The following is a 16702-nucleotide window of genomic DNA, read 5'->3' as shown; positions in this document are numbered from 1 at the left end:
TACTACACTAGCGTCGTTTTCGCTTCGCTAGTAATCCTCTACTACACTAGCGTCGTTTTCGCTCCGCTAGTAATCCTCTACTACACTAGCGTCGTTTTCGCTCCGCTAGTAATCCTTTACTACACTAGCGTCGCTTTCGCTCCGCTGAAACCGCTAGTAATCTGCTAGTTTGTACTAGATACATAGTCTCTACTCACTACCATTTGCTCACTACTCTCTACTCTCTACCCACTGCTCACTACTTAGTACTCACTATTATCTCTTCTCTCTTCTCTACTGCTCCACTAGCTCTAGTAGATCACTAGCGGAGTGAAAGCGACGCTAGTGGTTCTCTAGTATAATTACACTAGTGTAGTGTAGAGTGGAGTGGAAACACTATCTCGCTCTGCTCGATTGTGTGCTCCCTAGTGTCGCTATTCTCTCCTCTCTCCTCTTTCTACACTCTTCTCTCTACTATTAGTCTCTACTCCACTATCGAGCAGCTTGTATAGATTCGGTTAAAGTACCAATTTGGTTGACTTTCATAACAAAGCCTTTTTTTCTCTACTGCTCCTCTCTACTCTCATATAGACTAGCAAGCGAAATGAGCTAGTCGATATTCACTGCTATCTACTCTCATATAGACTAGCAAGCGAAATGAGCTAGTCGATATTCACTGCTCTCTACCTATTACTCGGTACTGTCGCTACTCTCTACTTATTACTCGCTACTGTCGCTACTCTCTACTTACTACTCGCTACTGTCGCTACTCTCTACTTACTACTCGCTACTGTCGCTATTCTCCAGTGCCCCACTAGCTCGCTTCGCTCGCTAGTTTCTCGCTCGCAAGGACAACAAGGGTGCGAAAAATATGCAATAGCCTTATCCATAAACAATTAATGTTCCTACTATGTAATCAAAGTAGGACATTTTTACAAACTCATCGACACAATAACACGATGTTAGGACGATTAGCATAAAGGGTAAAATCATTCTTTTCTTTAAAAAAGAGTTGGTTTCCTAGAAATGTAGAAAGGGTCAATTTCCTAAAATAGAGGAGACGAAAATAGTGATAATATCAATGGTATAGCCAAGTCAACTTCAACAAAAGACATGGGAGTTTGAGTCAACTTTTAAGTAAACTAAATTCTTCTTCTTCCTCTGACTTTCATCTCTATAGTGTCAATTCTGTAGGGCTCTAGAATTGAAATATTTTTTTTATATGTCAATTTCTTTTGATTGCTACAACATTATACTTGAAAAATTTCTTTACCCTTGTAAAAAAAAAAATCCATCTATATATCATTAATTTTTGAGAAAACCACCTCAATTGACGGTAAAACACTTTCTTGTTGTTAATTTATTTTTATTCAACACACGGGGGTTCGAATTCTTTGGGTTTTGTTCATTTTTTTTTTTTTTTGTTGGGAGTAGTAGGTTAGGTTAGGTTAGGTTATAACATCAATGGTTGAAGGTAAAGTATTTGTAGTCTCAAATAGACTTCCTGTAACAATAAAGAGAGCAGAAGATGGCACGTACGAGTATTCAATGTCTTCGGGTGGACTTGTTACTGCCTTGCAAGGGCTCAAGAAATCAACGGAGTTTCAATGGTTGGGGTGGCCTGGTTTGGAAATTCCCCAAGATGAACAAGCCAAGGTCAATAATGATCTTAACTCCAAATTCAAATGTACCGCGATATTTCTAAGTGATGTTATTGCTGATTTGCATTATAATGGGTTTAGCAACTCCATATTATGGCCATTGTTTCACTACCATCCGGGAGAAATGAATTTCGATGAGAATGCATGGGCAGCTTATATCGAAGCAAATCGGAAATTTGCCCAGGTTCTAGTTGAGCAAGTTGCAGATAATGATATGATTTGGGTTCATGACTATCATCTTATGTTACTCCCGGAAATGTTGAGGGAGTTGCTTGGTACTACTAAGAAAAATATTAGAATTGGGTTTTTCTTACATACACCTTTCCCTTCGTCGGAAATCTATAGAATCTTGCCCGTTAGAAAGGAGATCTTGATCGGTGTGTTGAGCTGTGACTTGATTGGGTTCCATACTTATGATTATGCAAGACATTTTTTGAGCTCGGTATCAAGAATTGTTCCCCACGTAAAAACATTGCCCAATGGAATAGAGTATAATGAGAGGAAAATCCAAATTGGTGCATTCCCTATTGGAATTGATGTTGACAAATTCACAGAGGGGCTTACAAAGCCGCTGGTACAGGCTCGTATTGCTCAATTGAAGAAAAAATTCGAAGGTATAAAAGTTATTGTTGGAGTTGATCGATTGGACTATATCAAGGGTGTGCCACAAAAACTTCACGCATTTGAGATATTCCTTCAGCAAAATCCAGAATGGATAGGTAAAGTCGTTCTTGTTCAAGTGGCTGTGCCTTCACGTGGTGACGTTGAAGAGTATCAAAGTTTACGTGCCACGGTAAACAATCTCGTTGGTCGTATAAATGGACAATTTGGTACGGTTGAGTTTGTTCCTATACATTATATGCATAAATCAATACCATTTGATGAATTGATTTCATTATACGACATTAGTGACGTTTGTCTAGTGAGTTCAACCAGAGACGGAATGAATTTAGTGAGCTATGAATACATTGCATGTCAAGAGGATAAAAAGGGTGTTTTGATTTTATCTGAGTTTGCTGGTGCTGCTCAGGGACTTAAGGGCGCTATAATAGTTAATCCATGGAACACGGAAGATATGAGTGATGCTATAAAGGAAAGTTTGACCTTGCCTAGAGAAAAGAGGGAGTTCAATTTCAAATCAATGTTTTCATATATTTCAAAGTACACTTCTGGTTACTGGGGAGAATCTTTCGTGAAGGAGTTGTACAAATGTCACTCTGATAAAGAATCCCAATGAACTTTACATGTCAAGTGGTAATACCTATAGATAAATAGCGTTTTGCAATTAAAAAAAAAAAAAAATAAATAAATAAATAATCCAAAAAAAAATAAAAATAAAAATAAAAAAAAAAAAATTAGTTGTACCTAGCTTTAATGTATTTCCAGAAACATCAAAGCAGTAATAAGTAACTTACGAGAAACGAAGTTTGTAGAGATAAAGATATAGTTTCTAGGTCACCATTTAAAAGTTTGTAGAGATAAAGATAGGTCACCATTTAAAAGTCCGTATAATAAATTTTGTTTAAATAAAAATAAAAAAAATGCTGAATATGTTACTTAATAGTATAGCAAACAAATTAGTATTGGCTTCATATTGTACCCTTTTCTCTCTCAATCAACAAGATCACGATTTAAATGATGCACGTTTTCCTCTGTCAAAAGCAACCGCTTTTTTTGGAAACCAAATTCGTTCACCTCTTCTTGCTTTTTGTTTGTCTCCTTCTCGTTTTTGAATATGCTATTTTGGGGTATACTTATAACTTGTGGTCTAATCCCCAACGTCCTTAATAGTGAGTTATTTAAAATTGGACTAGGTACTTGCTGTTGCTGAATAAGGCGAGCGTCTGCGTATAAGTTACTATTTGGCAATCCGCTCGCTTTATGAAAGAATGGCTTCTTCACCTGCTGCCCCTGTTGTTGTTCCTGTTGTTGCTGTTGTAGTTGTTGTTGCTGTTGTTGCTGTTGCTGTTGCTGTTGCTGCTGCATCTGCTGCTGTGCTGATTGTGGTGTATTTTGCCTATTCTTATTTGATTTCTTCATTCTAGTTTCGCGCTCATCCTTCTTCTGCTCCTCAATCTCCTCTTCCTCTTCTTCCTGTTTATAATGACTAACGTCTTCTTTGAAATTCTTTGCTGAGCTGAACGCCGTCATCAAATATGGTAGTTCCTCTGAAATGGTTGACTTATACATACTACTTGAACCATAATCATAAACGGAGTCCTTAGCTCTGTTGCTACCTTGGTTTGTTATTGAGTGAACCAAAGGCAATTGAGCAGTAGAAACTGCAGACATGGAATATTCTGAAAATGTATCCTCGGGGCTGTGTGGCTCACCCATACTCGAAGGGAATTCTTCATCAAAAATTGAATGTGCGTCAGTCATGCCCGTTGAAGCTGATTCATGATGATGATGGTTGTCCTCGTCCTCTTGGTGATAACGTGGAATCTGTCTCTGTCTCTGTTTTTGTTGATTATCATACTCTTCGATGCCCTTATCTATCATTCTTTCCATCTTGTACTTTTCAAACATCCTTTCCAAATCATTGATCACGGCCAAGCACTCGTATTTTGCATCAAAATCATTTTCATTTATAGCATCATTCAATTGTCGTAGAAGCTCAACAATGAACGTTTTGTAATAATCTACTGTGTTTTCGTCTCCCTCTCCTTCATTTAATATCTCCAAATCTCGTCCAATCAAAATTAATTTCGCTTTCGAGTAGAAAATCGACAATTGCTCAATCACCTCGTTTTTAGATTTGATAATACGAAGTAGCAAACTTGTCAACATGGCGCCATCGTCACTCATTAACTCCGAAAGATTCAAAGTCTTGGACAGCTTACTTAATAAATCTATATCCAGGGAGATTTTAACCATCTTGATATTAAGTTCCGTGCATGCATTAATAACTTTATCGGCAACACCGGTATTGAATATTCTTATCTTATCGTCCTTGTGAGCAAAATGCTCTTCTGAATTATACTCAAGCGAGAGGAACTCCCAGCTCTTGAATTTTAGCTGGATCTTTTCTAAAGTTTGAAGAACAATAAAACTGGAGGAACATAGTTTATTGATTTTACGGACACTGATTTCGCGTATTAGTTTTCTTAGCTGGTTGGACTTTAGCTGGTCCTTGTTCAAATTTGGATCTGTCACCAACGATAATATTGGATCCTTGTACTGTTCAATGTCTGTCATTTAATATAATATACTTTAAATGCACTATAATGCAACAGAAATCCTGCTAGATGACACCTTGTAAAAGCTGTCTGGGGAATATTTATATGGCCAATTCAACAGCTCCCAATGAGATCTAAAACGGTATGTGAAACCAAATTTTTGAGTACAGCTTCCTTGAGTACAGCTTCCTTGAGTTCAGCTTCCTTGAGTTCAGCTTCCTTGAGTTCAGCTTCCTTGAGTACAGCTTCCTTGAGTTCGACTTCCTTTGAGTACAGCTTCTCTTGACTCCGACTTCCTTTGAGTACAGCTTGCCTTGACTCCGGCTTCCTTTAAGTACAGCTTCCCTTAAAAACAATCGTAGAGGATTACCTCAAACTTGATAAAATCCCAAAACCGAAAAACACAATAAAGGTTTTTGATATAGTGCAATTACCTTTAATTGGCCAATAATAAGGCTTTAACTTAATTAATGAATTAATGTGACTTGATACCTCAAGTTTATTTTGGATCAAGAAAAATTAATCACGTCAGCGTAAAATCAGTCGATTTGGTCACGTGTCTCGTCACTAGTGAGCGTAGCGAGCTAGTGGAGAAGTAGAGGAGAGAGGAGAGACACTAGCTCGCTTCGCTCGCTAATAGAGAGACACTTGCTCGCTTCGCTCGCTAATAGAGAGACACTAGCTCGCTTCGCTCGCTAATAGAGAGAGGTGAGCCAAAGGGCAGGGCAATTGATACTGGGATTAACACAGTCATACAAAGTCGTAAATTAATTATATATCCTCAAGTCTCTATCGTTATACTCTATAACATTTATTGTCCCCTTCCCCTTAACCGAGCAGCTTCTTCCACTTTAGCCAAGTCAACAAACCCATATGTACTGCTCCCTAGTGTTGATACTGCGTACTGCTCCCTAGTGTTGTAACTACATACTGCTCCACTAGCTCGCTTCGCTCCCTAGTGTCGCCTAGCGCAACCTTTTCTCTTTTTCGATTTTATCAATCATCCTCTGATACCACTCATCCATGTTATCCACTTGCAGTCCGCCTCCATGTAAAGCAATGATAACAAGCGTCATATTGTCAAACCCGGTCCCCGTATAATTGTTGGCCATGGCCAAGGTATCGTTGAGGATGCACTCTACTATCTTGTTCAATTTCCATCCCAATACCAATTTATCTCTAATGATCTTGACCAATTGACCGTTTTTAAAACAATCCCATATTCCGTCACATGCCATAATTATAAATTCCGGCTGGTTGAGTTCGTTCATGTCATAAATGAGTATATCTGGCTCCACAGTGACTTGAAATGACTCTGGTGGGATTTGTATATACTCGTGATCGCCTGCCGTGACCTTTTCTGCCGTATCATTCTTGGTCTGATTAGACTCATTCACTAGCTGCTCTATGTTTTGGATGAAGTACCGATTGTTAGTCTCCGTCAAGTAAGGCACCTTGAACTTGAAATCTCCAAAAGCTCTACTCAAAGCTAGTATTTCATTGACCCTATTATTGACAATATATCCGTTGCTATTTTCCACCCTTACCCTTTCTCCAATAATGTTTGGCTTTTGGTCATGTGATAGTGTCTTTGCCAACCCCCCTTCTATTGAGATGATACATCGCGAATCCCCCGTGTTTGCCACATATAATTTGTTGTTGATGATCACAAGCGTTATCCCAGTCGAACCACAATTGATGAAATTGCTGTAATTGGACAAATCGTGGTCTATCTTGAAATATGCGTGTTTCAATAATCGCATAACTTGTTGATTATCAAAACACTTTTGATTATGCAACATCCTATCTCGCTCGTGTACCAATTGTTTAAAAATATACTTGATTAAATGCTCGGCCAAGTATTGAGAGCACTGTTTTCCTCCGTGCCCGTCAAACACTCCAAATACCGCAATAGACTCATCTTCATTAATCTTCGTATCATGTGCATCTTCCATTGACATCCTATACCCTTGCATTGAGCCTATACAATAGGATAATTGGGAGTATACCTTATAATCTAGCTCCTTTTCTTCAATGGGATGAGATAGCAATTGGCCCATTTTTTTCAAGCAAGCAGTATATGTCTATTATGAGTAAATCAAAAATGACAAAAAAAAAAAAGAAAAGAGATAGAAGTATCCTTCAAAAGTTTCACTATTCGATACCTCTTCCTCCTCTAGTTAGCACCTATCCAAAGACTTTGTCCACGATACTATTTTAAACTATAATTATTGGCCATGATAAATTTGGTACTCTCATCAAAAAAAAGAAGAAAAAAAAATCATGGAATGTCGCTACGACATGAAATGAATCGACTGCTCTCTCGACTAGACGAGTGAAACGAGTCTAGTCTCTTATCGACTGCTCTCTGGACTAGACGAGTGAAACGAGTCTAGTCTCTTATCGACTGCTCTCTGGACTAGACGAGTGAAACGAGTCTAGTCTCTTATCGACTGCTCTCTGGACTAGACGAGTGAAACGAGTCTAGTCTCTTATCGACTGCTCTCTGGACTAGACGAGTGAAACGAGTCTAGTCTCTTATCGACTGCTCTTTCTACTAAAGGAGTGAAACGAGTCTAGTTTCTCTCTCTAGTCTCTCTCTCTCTTCTTTCTATGGACTAGACTCGTTTCACTCGTCTAGTCTCTTTCTCTCTCTTCTTTCTATGGACTAGACTCGTTTCACTCGTCTATTCTCTCTCTCTCTCTCTTTTCTTTCAATGGACTAGACTCGTTTCACTCGTCTAGTCCCTCTTTCCTCTTTTGTTAACGACATTTTTTAGGGGTAAAAAATACGAAAATGAAATACCGCCTAACGTTTGTTATTAACCAGGTGATTTTTAATTGGGTATGGGGTCTACACATGGACTAGCTCGATAGTGTTGGACAAGCTACTAAGTGTTGCACCACTATCGAGCAGAGCAAGTCTATAGACTTGAGGGTTTGTAGACTCTTTTCAGGTTCTGAAAGAAAACTTGGCGTCCCCGGCTGTTGATACTTGCACCTTGGTTTTCGTCACGTGACTCTCCGTAGAAAGCAGGTTTCCTCCTAGTATAAGATAGCGATAGTAAGTAAAACATTACCCCTATATGGTTATATATGGTCCTCTCCCCTCCCCCTCCCCAGTTAAAGACCTTTCGATTCGATACCTTCTCGATAATGATAATTCCCTTGGTAAACAGAGACACTCCCGATGGAGACGAGCACTATAAACCACCAATACAGTTTCCCATTGGTCCCTTTGAGAAATACAAACACAATCCAATAATGAAGCCTGACCCTAATATCGAATGGGAGTCTGCCTATTTGTACAATGCCACGGCAATAGTAGTCGATACCTACGTTTTTATGCTTTATCGCGCCCAGAATCGTGCCAAGGTATCTTCAATAGGCATAGCTTGGTCGATTGATGGGGTTAGTTTTTGTAAACATAAAAACCCCATATTAACGGCAACGGAGATTTACGAGCAAGGTGGGGGAGTTGAAGATCCTAGAATTGTGCGTGATCCCATACTGAAATTGTTCATTGTGACGTATACTGCTTACGATTTGAAGACTGCTCGTTTATGTGTTGGTACTAGTGAAGATCTTTTCCATTGGCGGAAATATGGACCCATTGTACCGCTGATATGGAATGATATTGCCATCACCAGCAACGGAGACAGAATTATTCGCAGCAATTGGTCCAAATCTGGTGCTATATTCAACGAGAAAAACAAGGATGGAAAGTACTACATGATATGGGGTGACTCGCAATTACATCTTGCAGAATCCCAGGATCTAAAGCACTGGAAGGTAACCAGTGACTCCATAAATACAAATACTTGGGCAAAACAAATTTTCCATCGAGAAAACAAGTTGATTGAAAGTGGACCTGCGCCAATAAAAATGGCCGGCGCTGAGAATAAATGGATTTTCTTTTACAATGCAGCTACAACAGGCGGCAAAGATTTGCCAAAGGATACATACACAGTGAACGAAATGCTTATTGACTATGATGACTTAAAACTGGGACCGTTGGCTAGACTAGAGAGACCGATTCTAAAGCCAGAGCTAGCTAACGAACTCAAAGGTCAAGTAAACCACGTTGTGTTTTGTGAAGGAATCGTACAATTCAAAAATCAATGGTTCTTATATTACGGCCAAGGAGACTCAGAATTGGGCGTTGCCATGGCGCCTGTAACGTGAAATATTGAAAACAGAAAACACCCCTCTTGCCATTACCAACCTTAGCCAAAGCCGCCTTAGCGGGGGTGCGGGGGGGGGGGGGGCTCTTAAAACCTTCTAACTAAGGTGTCACGTGTAGTGCTACCATTACCGCTACCGTTTGAATGGTCGTGTGCATGTTTACAAACCTTTGAATAAAAGTGGTTTTGTGCTATGATTTAAGCGCTGATATAGCGAGTTTTTGATAACTTTGGTAAGAGCACCACCTTTCCCCCCCCCCCCCCCCCCCCTCCTCTTGCTCCTGATATCAAATGAACCACATGGTGGTATGCAAAGTCAGGATCATGATGAGGATTTTCATACGAGTAGTGCAGCGGATGTGAATAATATTGTCACGCACCTTCGCGATCTTCAAGTAGAGGCGCGCAAGAAGGATCAAGTCTTAACTAAGCATGAAAACCAGATAAATAAAGTACTTGAGATTGCCTTTTTGCTTCAAAATGATAGTAGTGATGTTAAGCAGCGAGTTCACGAGATATACGAGCTGATGGATCGTGATGATGTTCCCGTACCATCAATTGCGTCCATTACCTCTTTAGCGCTACAATTGAGCAGAGTATGCTTGCTGGATACCAAGGCGCGAATCGAATCAATAAATCGAGGAAAGGAACAAGTACAAAAGGTAGTCAATCAACTAAGTCAGGTGCAGATTAGTAAGGAAAAGGAAATAGATCTCTTGCGGTTAAAACTACTTCAAAAGGAATCCCATTTGATCAAATGCTATGAGGAACAAATCTCCAAAGTCATCAAACAAATTGAAGAATTTGAAATGACAAGGATAAAACAAGTGGAAATGCAAGCACTAAAAATACAGAATCACAATTTCCAAATATTGCTAGATATGTCATTTCAAAAAAGCGAAAAGAAAAGAACATTATTATTTCACTATCAGCCTATTTTGAAAATTGAAGAATTTCTTGGTTACAATCTCACAGTCATAAACCAATTTGTCGAGCGATTGATTGACTTACAAAGGCAGCTATCCTTTTTGTTTAAAATCCAGCTACCGCATTTGGATACCTTGTGCAAATGTTTACCAAGCAAAAGGTTTTACGACTTACTCAAGAAGAAAGAAATGTTGATCACGGGGCAGAAGGACTCGATAATTGATGAAGAAAGATACCAGCTGGAATATTCCACCACTCCAAAAGAAATAGACTATGCAACGGAAAAGATTGTTAGGCTAGGTGATGCCTATCAGCTTCCGCTATCGTCAAAGACACTAAATTACCAGCGACGAGTAGCGAGGTCCTCTTCTGTTGAGCCTGGTGAACTAAACCAAATACCAACGATTGTTCGAGAAAATAGCTCTACCCCGTCCGCTTTATCTCAGCCCGGGTCTGCCACACTGAAGAAAATCACTATTCCTCATAGAATAATCAACAAGCCGTTCAACAAGTTGAGTATAAAGGATTTCTTGGAGTTTTTAGTAATTATTGTCAAAGTTTCCGCTAATTTCGAAGTATTTTTAGGACATTTCTCAATGCAAGGCAGAGAGTTTAGTATTGACGAAAGTGCTGATTTTGAGAAAATCTTGAACGAAATCGCACATTTGGACACTCAGTATCCCCTAGGATCAGTTGTTGAAAAGCGGCATCCTTATCAAAACTTTCAAAAGAGATTGGAACACGTATACAATCAAATCATTAACTCCTTATTTGCTAAAAAACAACATAATAAACCCGTGGCTCTACAGAATCTTAATTTCAAAAACTTATTTCTTAACCAACCCAAACTGGACCAGCGAGATGACTGGGATATCATCAGCGAAATGCTATAAGCTCCCAATCCCCCCTTCTTCATTCTCCTTTCATATTTTCATATATATATATATATATATATATATGTATGGTATATCTAGAAAGTTGTATATTTAATTTACTTCTGGTATATTGAGATCACGTGACCTTTTTTTAAATTATTTTTTCTGCTTTGAGCAACGGAAGCATTGAAATTGAAAATGTCAAAGGAAGTTGTAATTTGAACAGCCCCCCCCCCTTTTCAAACATTCGAAACGCCAACGATGTCGCTTTCAGATAAAGAGTTATACGAGTTGAACAAGAAGGCCGTAACTGAGGGTTTCAAGATAAAGCCAAGAATACAATATAATACAGTGGGAGGGGTGAATGGACCGTTAGTTATACTTGATAATGTCAAGTTCCCTCGTTTCAGTGAGATTGTTAACTTGACATTACCCGATGGCACGATCAGGCAAGGGCAAGTTTTGGAAGTTCGTGGTTCCAAGGCAATTGTTCAAGTGTTTGAAGGTACTTCTGGAATAGATGTTAAAAAGACAAAAGTTGAGTTTACTGGCGAAAATTTGAAAATGCCCGTTAGTGAAGATATGTTGGGTAGGGTTTTTGATGGGTCGGGTAGGCCCATAGACAAGGGGCCCAAGATATTTGCTGAGGAGTATTTGGATATAAATGGTTCACCTATTAACCCTTATGCGCGTATTTACCCGGAAGAAATGATAAGTACTGGTATTTCAGCAATAGATACTATGAACTCAATTGCTCGTGGACAGAAAATTCCCATTTTCTCGGCCTCAGGTTTACCTCATAATGAAATTGCAGCTCAGATTTGTAGACAGGCCGGCTTGGTTAGACCTACCAAGGATGTTCACGATGGTCACGAGGAAAATTTCTCCATTGTGTTTGCTGCAATGGGTGTCAATCTAGAAACGTCCCGTTTCTTTAAACAGGATTTCGAAGAAAACGGATCTTTGGAGCGTACTTCATTGTTCTTGAATTTAGCTAATGATCCTACTATCGAAAGAATCATTACTCCAAGATTGGCATTAACTACAGCTGAGTATTTGGCTTATCAAACCGAAAGACACGTATTGACTATTTTGACAGATATGTCGTCGTATGCAGATGCATTGAGAGAGGTTTCTGCAGCAAGAGAAGAAGTTCCTGGTAGAAGAGGTTACCCAGGTTATATGTATACTGATTTATCAACAATTTATGAAAGAGCAGGAAGAGTTGAAGGTAGAAATGGATCCATTACCCAGGTTCCTATCTTAACCATGCCTAATGATGATATTACACATCCAATTCCAGATTTGACTGGTTATATTACAGAAGGACAAATCTTTGTTGATAGGCAACTACACAATAGAGCCATTTACCCGCCAATCAATGTCTTGCCTTCCTTGTCACGTTTGATGAAGTCTGCTATTGGTGAAGGTATGACTAGGAAAGATCACGGTGATGTTTCGAATCAACTATATGCCAAGTATGCAATTGGTAAAGATGCTGCTGCCATGAAGGCTGTTGTTGGTGAAGAAGCCCTTTCAACCGAGGATAAGTTGTCATTAGAGTTTTTAGACAAGTTTGAAAAGAACTTCATCAGTCAAGGTGCATATGAAAATAGGTCAATCTTTGAATCATTGGATTTGGCTTGGTCATTATTGAGAATTTATCCAAGAGAATTGTTGAATAGAATTAGTCCTAAAATTTTGGATGAATTTTACGGTAGAGATAGAGATCAATATGATGATGATGACGGTGATAATGATAATGAAGATGTAAGCCATGACAACGATGATGATGGCAATAAGTAAAGGTACATGGTAGATGCATAAGAAAAAAAAAAGAAAAGAAAAGAAAAGATAAGATAAGATAATATAAAATAAGAATAAACTCTTTCTTTCTTTTCACCACCACCCCCATCACCACTCCCTTCTTTCATTAGACCCATTTTATTCATTTCGAAAGATTGGAAAGATCAAAAATTAGATAAATAAAAAAAAAAAAAGAAAAAGGCAAAATCCTCTTTTATAAAACATTTGAGAAATTTTCAAAGACATGTTATATTTACAAAATACCCTACTATCCTCTTTTCTCTTGGTTTGCTTTCTTCAAATTACCAATGTGATTGATGGCAGATCCAGCCTTAAAAAAGTCAACTTGGTCTTTAGACATTGTGTGTTTAGCCAAAATTTCAAATTCCTCGCCATTTTTTTTGGTGACTTTTAACCTCAAGTTACCTCCATTATTACCATCTTTTGAAATCATATCCTTCAAATCGAGTGTGGTTATCAAATCGGTACTCAGAATCCTATCGTAATCCTCCTCGTTTGCAAAAGTTAAAGGCAACATTCCTTGTTTTTTCAAATTTGTTTCATGGATTCTAGCAAATGATTTGACAAGTATCATAGCTCCTCCGAGGAATCTTGGAGATAATGCCGCATGTTCTCTTGCTGAACCTTCACCATAATTATGCTCGGCTACTACAATCCATGGTCTATGTTCATCTTTCCACTTCATCATCAACTCAGGAATACCATATGCATCTCCATTAAAATCGTATGCCTTGTTAACTTCACCGGTTTCTTTGTTCACTGCCCCAATTAATGTATTATATGAAATGTTCTCTAAATGACCCTTGTATTTCAACCAAGCACCAGCAGCAGAAATATGATCAGTGGTACATTTTCCCTCAACTTTCAACAACACATTCGTAGATAATTCTTCTCCCGACCAAGGTTGGAAAGGATCCAATAATTGTAATCTATCCGACGTTGGACTAACATTCACAGCTACTTCGGGCTTGGGCTGTGGGTTTGGGTCAGGGTAAAATTCCTCACGTCCCTTGACAAAACCGCTATTAGGCAAATCTTCACCAACAGGAGGCTCAAACTTGAAGCTTTCCCCATTTGGCAACTTTATTGAATCGGTAACCGGATTAAAGGAAATGTCACCTGAATAAATCATGGCTGTGACCATATCTGGTGAAGTTAAAAAATTCATTGTGTTTCTATTTCCATCGTTTCTTGCTCTGAAATTTCTATTAAAGCTTGTAAAGATGGCGTTGTACTCAGTTGAAGTTTTCGCTACATCTGTTCTATCCCATTGTCCAATACATGGACCACAGGCATTTGCCAATACAATAGCCCCATTTTTTTCAAATGTACCAATGAGTCCATCTCTTTCTATGGTAGCTCTGATTTGTTCCGAGCCTGGTGTAACAAAAAATGGAATCTTTGGCTTTAGTCCTGCAGCCTCAGCTTGTTTGATGAGCGAGACAGCTCTCGACATATCTTGATACGACGAGTTGGTACATGATCCGATTAATCCAGCGGACACGGTTTCTGGCCATCCTTCCTTTTGTGCAGTTTTACCAAATTTAGATATTGGAGTAGACAAATCTGGGGTAAATGGTCCATTAACGTGTGGTTCCAACTCGGATAAGTTTATTTCAACAACTCTGTCATACTCGGCACCTTCATCAGCCTGCAAGAACTTAAAGTCTTTGTTCACTGCATCAGCCGCTAAAGCAATTGGTCCTCTATTTGTTTGGTTCAAATATCTTTTGTGAGCCTCTTGATATGGGAAAATTGAAGTAGTTGCACCAATCTCTGCGCCCATATTTGTAATGGTGGCCATTCCGGTACACGATAAGTTTGATACACCCTCTCCAAAATACTCTACTATATAGCCAGTGCCTCCTCTCACGGTCAATACGCCAGCCAACGTAGTAATAACATCCTTGGGCGCAGCCCAGCCAGATAATTTCCCAGTCAACTTGACACCCATAATCTTTGGTGCCTTCAATTCCCATGGCGTTCCTGTTAAGGCGTCCACTGCATCAGCACCACCGACACCAATAGCAATAGCACCCAACCCACCTGCATTTGGAGTATGAGAATCAGTTCCCAACATCATCAACCCGGGAGCAGAAAAGTTTTCCAATACGATTTGATGAATGATTCCCGATCCAGGACCCCAAAATTGTATACCGTACTTGTCACCACAGCTTTGCAAAAAATCGAAAACTTCTTTATTCGTTGCTATTGATTTGGTCAAATCTGTATCTGCGCCATCTTTCCCAACAATCAAATGGTCACAATGTATAGACGCCGGTACGGCAGTTGAGGCCATACCACAAGTCATGAACTGGAGCAAGGCCATCTGAGCTGAAGCATCCTGCATTGCAACTCTATCAGGATTCAATTTCAAGTACTGCTGACCTCTGATATCGGCAAGATTCGATGACACTAGACTCTCTTCTGGATCACATAGATGCGAATATAAGATCTTTTCAGCAAGGGTCAACGGCTGGTTGTTGATGATTTTTTGCACCTTTGATAATTTATCAATCAATTTAGAATATGGGGGAGTTCTCGATTGATATTCCTCGGGTACCTGATAATGAAACGCCTGGGTCGCAAGGCACCTGCGAATATATCTACGAGACAACCCATCCACAATTCGAGTTCTCAACATACTGAGTTCCCTTCCTGTCTACAAAACTAAAGAGAAAGAGTTGATGGTATTTGATGGTATTTGGACCAATTGGTTCCAAACTATATTTGATTACACTGCAGCTGTGAAAAAAAAAAAAAAAAATCTTTTTTAGTTGATTATGTAATCCATTGAAAAATTATGAGTCAGGCTCTCTGCGATAAGCAATGGATAAGCGTAAAGGCTATCTTTGTATCAGGGAGATCAACCGACACTATCCCACTATCCCACTATCGAGCGGAGCGAGATAGTGGAGCAACACTTTGCAGCTGTCACCGACACTATCCCACTATCCCACTATCGAGCGGAGCGAGATAGTGGAGCGACACTTTGCAGCTGTCACCAATACTATCCCACTATTCCACTATCGAGCGGAGCGAGATAGTGGAGCAACACTTTGTAGCTGTCACCAATACTATCCGACACTTTGTACCTTGTTAGCCTAAGTAAGGTTGAACTAAAGCACAGTTAACAGTAGCTATAGGCAATTAACAGTAGCTATATAGGCAGTTAACAGTAGCTATATAGGTAGTTAACAGTAGCTATATAGGTAGTTAACAGTAGCTATAGGTTGTTAACAGTAGCTATAGGCTGTTAACAGTAGCTATAGGTTGTTAACAGTAGCTATAGGCTGTTAACAGTAGCTATAGGCTGTTAACAGTTATGCTCTCCAAGCTCTGTTAACCCACCCACAGTCTCGTATATTATCGTCCTTAGCATCTATTTTGTAATTAGTCTTTGGATCAGCATATCGTTGACTAATTCCTTCGCCTGTTGGCTTTGAAATACAAACATAACGACCATTTGGTAAATAGCATCTCAATTGTGATGATGGGAATGGACAAGGACAGAATTTTGGAGCGTCAACACAAATTCCAGTATCTGGACATAAGTATTTGCCACATTGTGAGCTTAAAACCGTGCTTTCGTATTCTTGGGGATTTTTCACGCCTTGATGTCTCGCATTACCATTATCGCCTGCACCACCAAATTGGTGTATAAAGTCAAACAAATTTGCAGAGACTAGTGTAGATAAAATGAATAAATAGCATATTAGGCGTGACAACATCTCAATGAGTCCTTAAGGAATTTGACTGAAAAGCTGGTGAATCTTAAAAATAACACGTCAAACAAAGGGTTTGTTTTTTTTTTCAAAGTGAAATCTTTTTTATTCTTTTCTTTTTTTTTTTCTTCACCTCGTAAATTCTGGCAAAGATTCCACCACAAGGGAAGGTTGTTTGCAGTCACCAGAGGAAGTAAAAAGAAAGAATGGAGGGATGGATGACCGGTATCGCTCTGCTCGATAGTGTCACAGGAAGATACGGAATGGTCTTGAATTTATTACTGATGTAACAAAAAAATTGGGGCGAACTGGGAATCGAACCCAGGGCCTCTTCGAAATTTATGC

The 16702-nt window shown here is 39.2% G+C and overlaps 8 protein-coding genes across 8 annotated transcripts; 4 read left to right on the top strand and 4 right to left on the bottom strand. All coding sequences in view use genetic code 12, as the record gives it.

Annotated features, from left to right (window-relative positions):
- Positions 1-1443: 1443 nt before the first annotated feature.
- Positions 1444-2877, top strand: TPS1 (alpha,alpha-trehalose-phosphate synthase (UDP-forming) TPS1; the record flags this gene model as incomplete). The annotated part of the gene is made up of 1 exon (XM_049323035.1): positions 1444-2877. One exon carries the CDS (start codon positions 1444-1446, stop codon positions 2875-2877), a length of 1434 nt encoding a protein of 477 aa, XP_049181070.1.
- A 374-nt stretch (positions 2878-3251) lies between these two features.
- Positions 3252-4838, bottom strand: KGF56_001865 (uncharacterized protein; the record flags this gene model as incomplete). Its single annotated transcript, XM_049323033.1, has 1 exon — positions 3252-4838. One exon carries the CDS (start codon positions 4836-4838, stop codon positions 3252-3254), a length of 1587 nt encoding a protein of 528 aa, XP_049181069.1.
- A 946-nt stretch (positions 4839-5784) lies between these two features.
- PTC4 (type 2C protein phosphatase) lies at positions 5785-6879 on the bottom strand (the record flags this gene model as incomplete). Its single annotated transcript, XM_049323032.1, has 1 exon — positions 5785-6879. The coding sequence occupies one exon, from the start codon at positions 6877-6879 to the stop codon at positions 5785-5787; it is 1095 nt and encodes a 364-aa protein (XP_049181068.1).
- A 1204-nt stretch (positions 6880-8083) lies between these two features.
- KGF56_001863 (uncharacterized protein) lies at positions 8084-9004 on the top strand (the record flags this gene model as incomplete). The annotated part of the gene is made up of 1 exon (XM_049323031.1): positions 8084-9004. The coding sequence occupies one exon, from the start codon at positions 8084-8086 to the stop codon at positions 9002-9004; it is 921 nt and encodes a 306-aa protein (XP_049181067.1).
- A 290-nt stretch (positions 9005-9294) lies between these two features.
- On the top strand, positions 9295-10823 carry KGF56_001862 (uncharacterized protein; the record flags this gene model as incomplete). Its single annotated transcript, XM_049323030.1, has 2 exons — positions 9295-9309; positions 9414-10823. 2 exons carry the CDS (start codon positions 9295-9297, stop codon positions 10821-10823), a joined length of 1425 nt encoding a protein of 474 aa, XP_049181066.1.
- A 243-nt stretch (positions 10824-11066) lies between these two features.
- VMA2 (H(+)-transporting V1 sector ATPase subunit B) lies at positions 11067-12611 on the top strand (the record flags this gene model as incomplete). Its single annotated transcript, XM_049323029.1, has 1 exon — positions 11067-12611. One exon carries the CDS (start codon positions 11067-11069, stop codon positions 12609-12611), a length of 1545 nt encoding a protein of 514 aa, XP_049181065.1.
- A 268-nt stretch (positions 12612-12879) lies between these two features.
- On the bottom strand, positions 12880-15276 carry ACO2 (aconitate hydratase; the record flags this gene model as incomplete). The annotated part of the gene is made up of 1 exon (XM_049323028.1): positions 12880-15276. One exon carries the CDS (start codon positions 15274-15276, stop codon positions 12880-12882), a length of 2397 nt encoding a protein of 798 aa, XP_049181064.1.
- A 679-nt stretch (positions 15277-15955) lies between these two features.
- KGF56_001859 (uncharacterized protein) lies at positions 15956-16702 on the bottom strand (the record flags this gene model as incomplete). Its single annotated transcript, XM_049323027.1, has 1 exon — positions 15956-16317. A coding segment is annotated over one exon (362 nt), but the record flags the coding sequence as incomplete, so codon positions are not given.

The sequence above is a fragment of the Candida oxycetoniae genome (assembly GCF_023343755.2).
Source record: "Candida oxycetoniae strain CBS 10844 chromosome Unknown scaffold64, whole genome shotgun sequence".
In the NCBI taxonomy this organism is placed as follows: domain Eukaryota; kingdom Fungi; phylum Ascomycota; class Pichiomycetes; order Serinales; family Debaryomycetaceae; genus Lodderomyces; species Lodderomyces oxycetoniae.
Note: the sequence above shows the minus strand (reverse complement) of the source record. Positions and strands in the feature narration are given on the sequence as shown.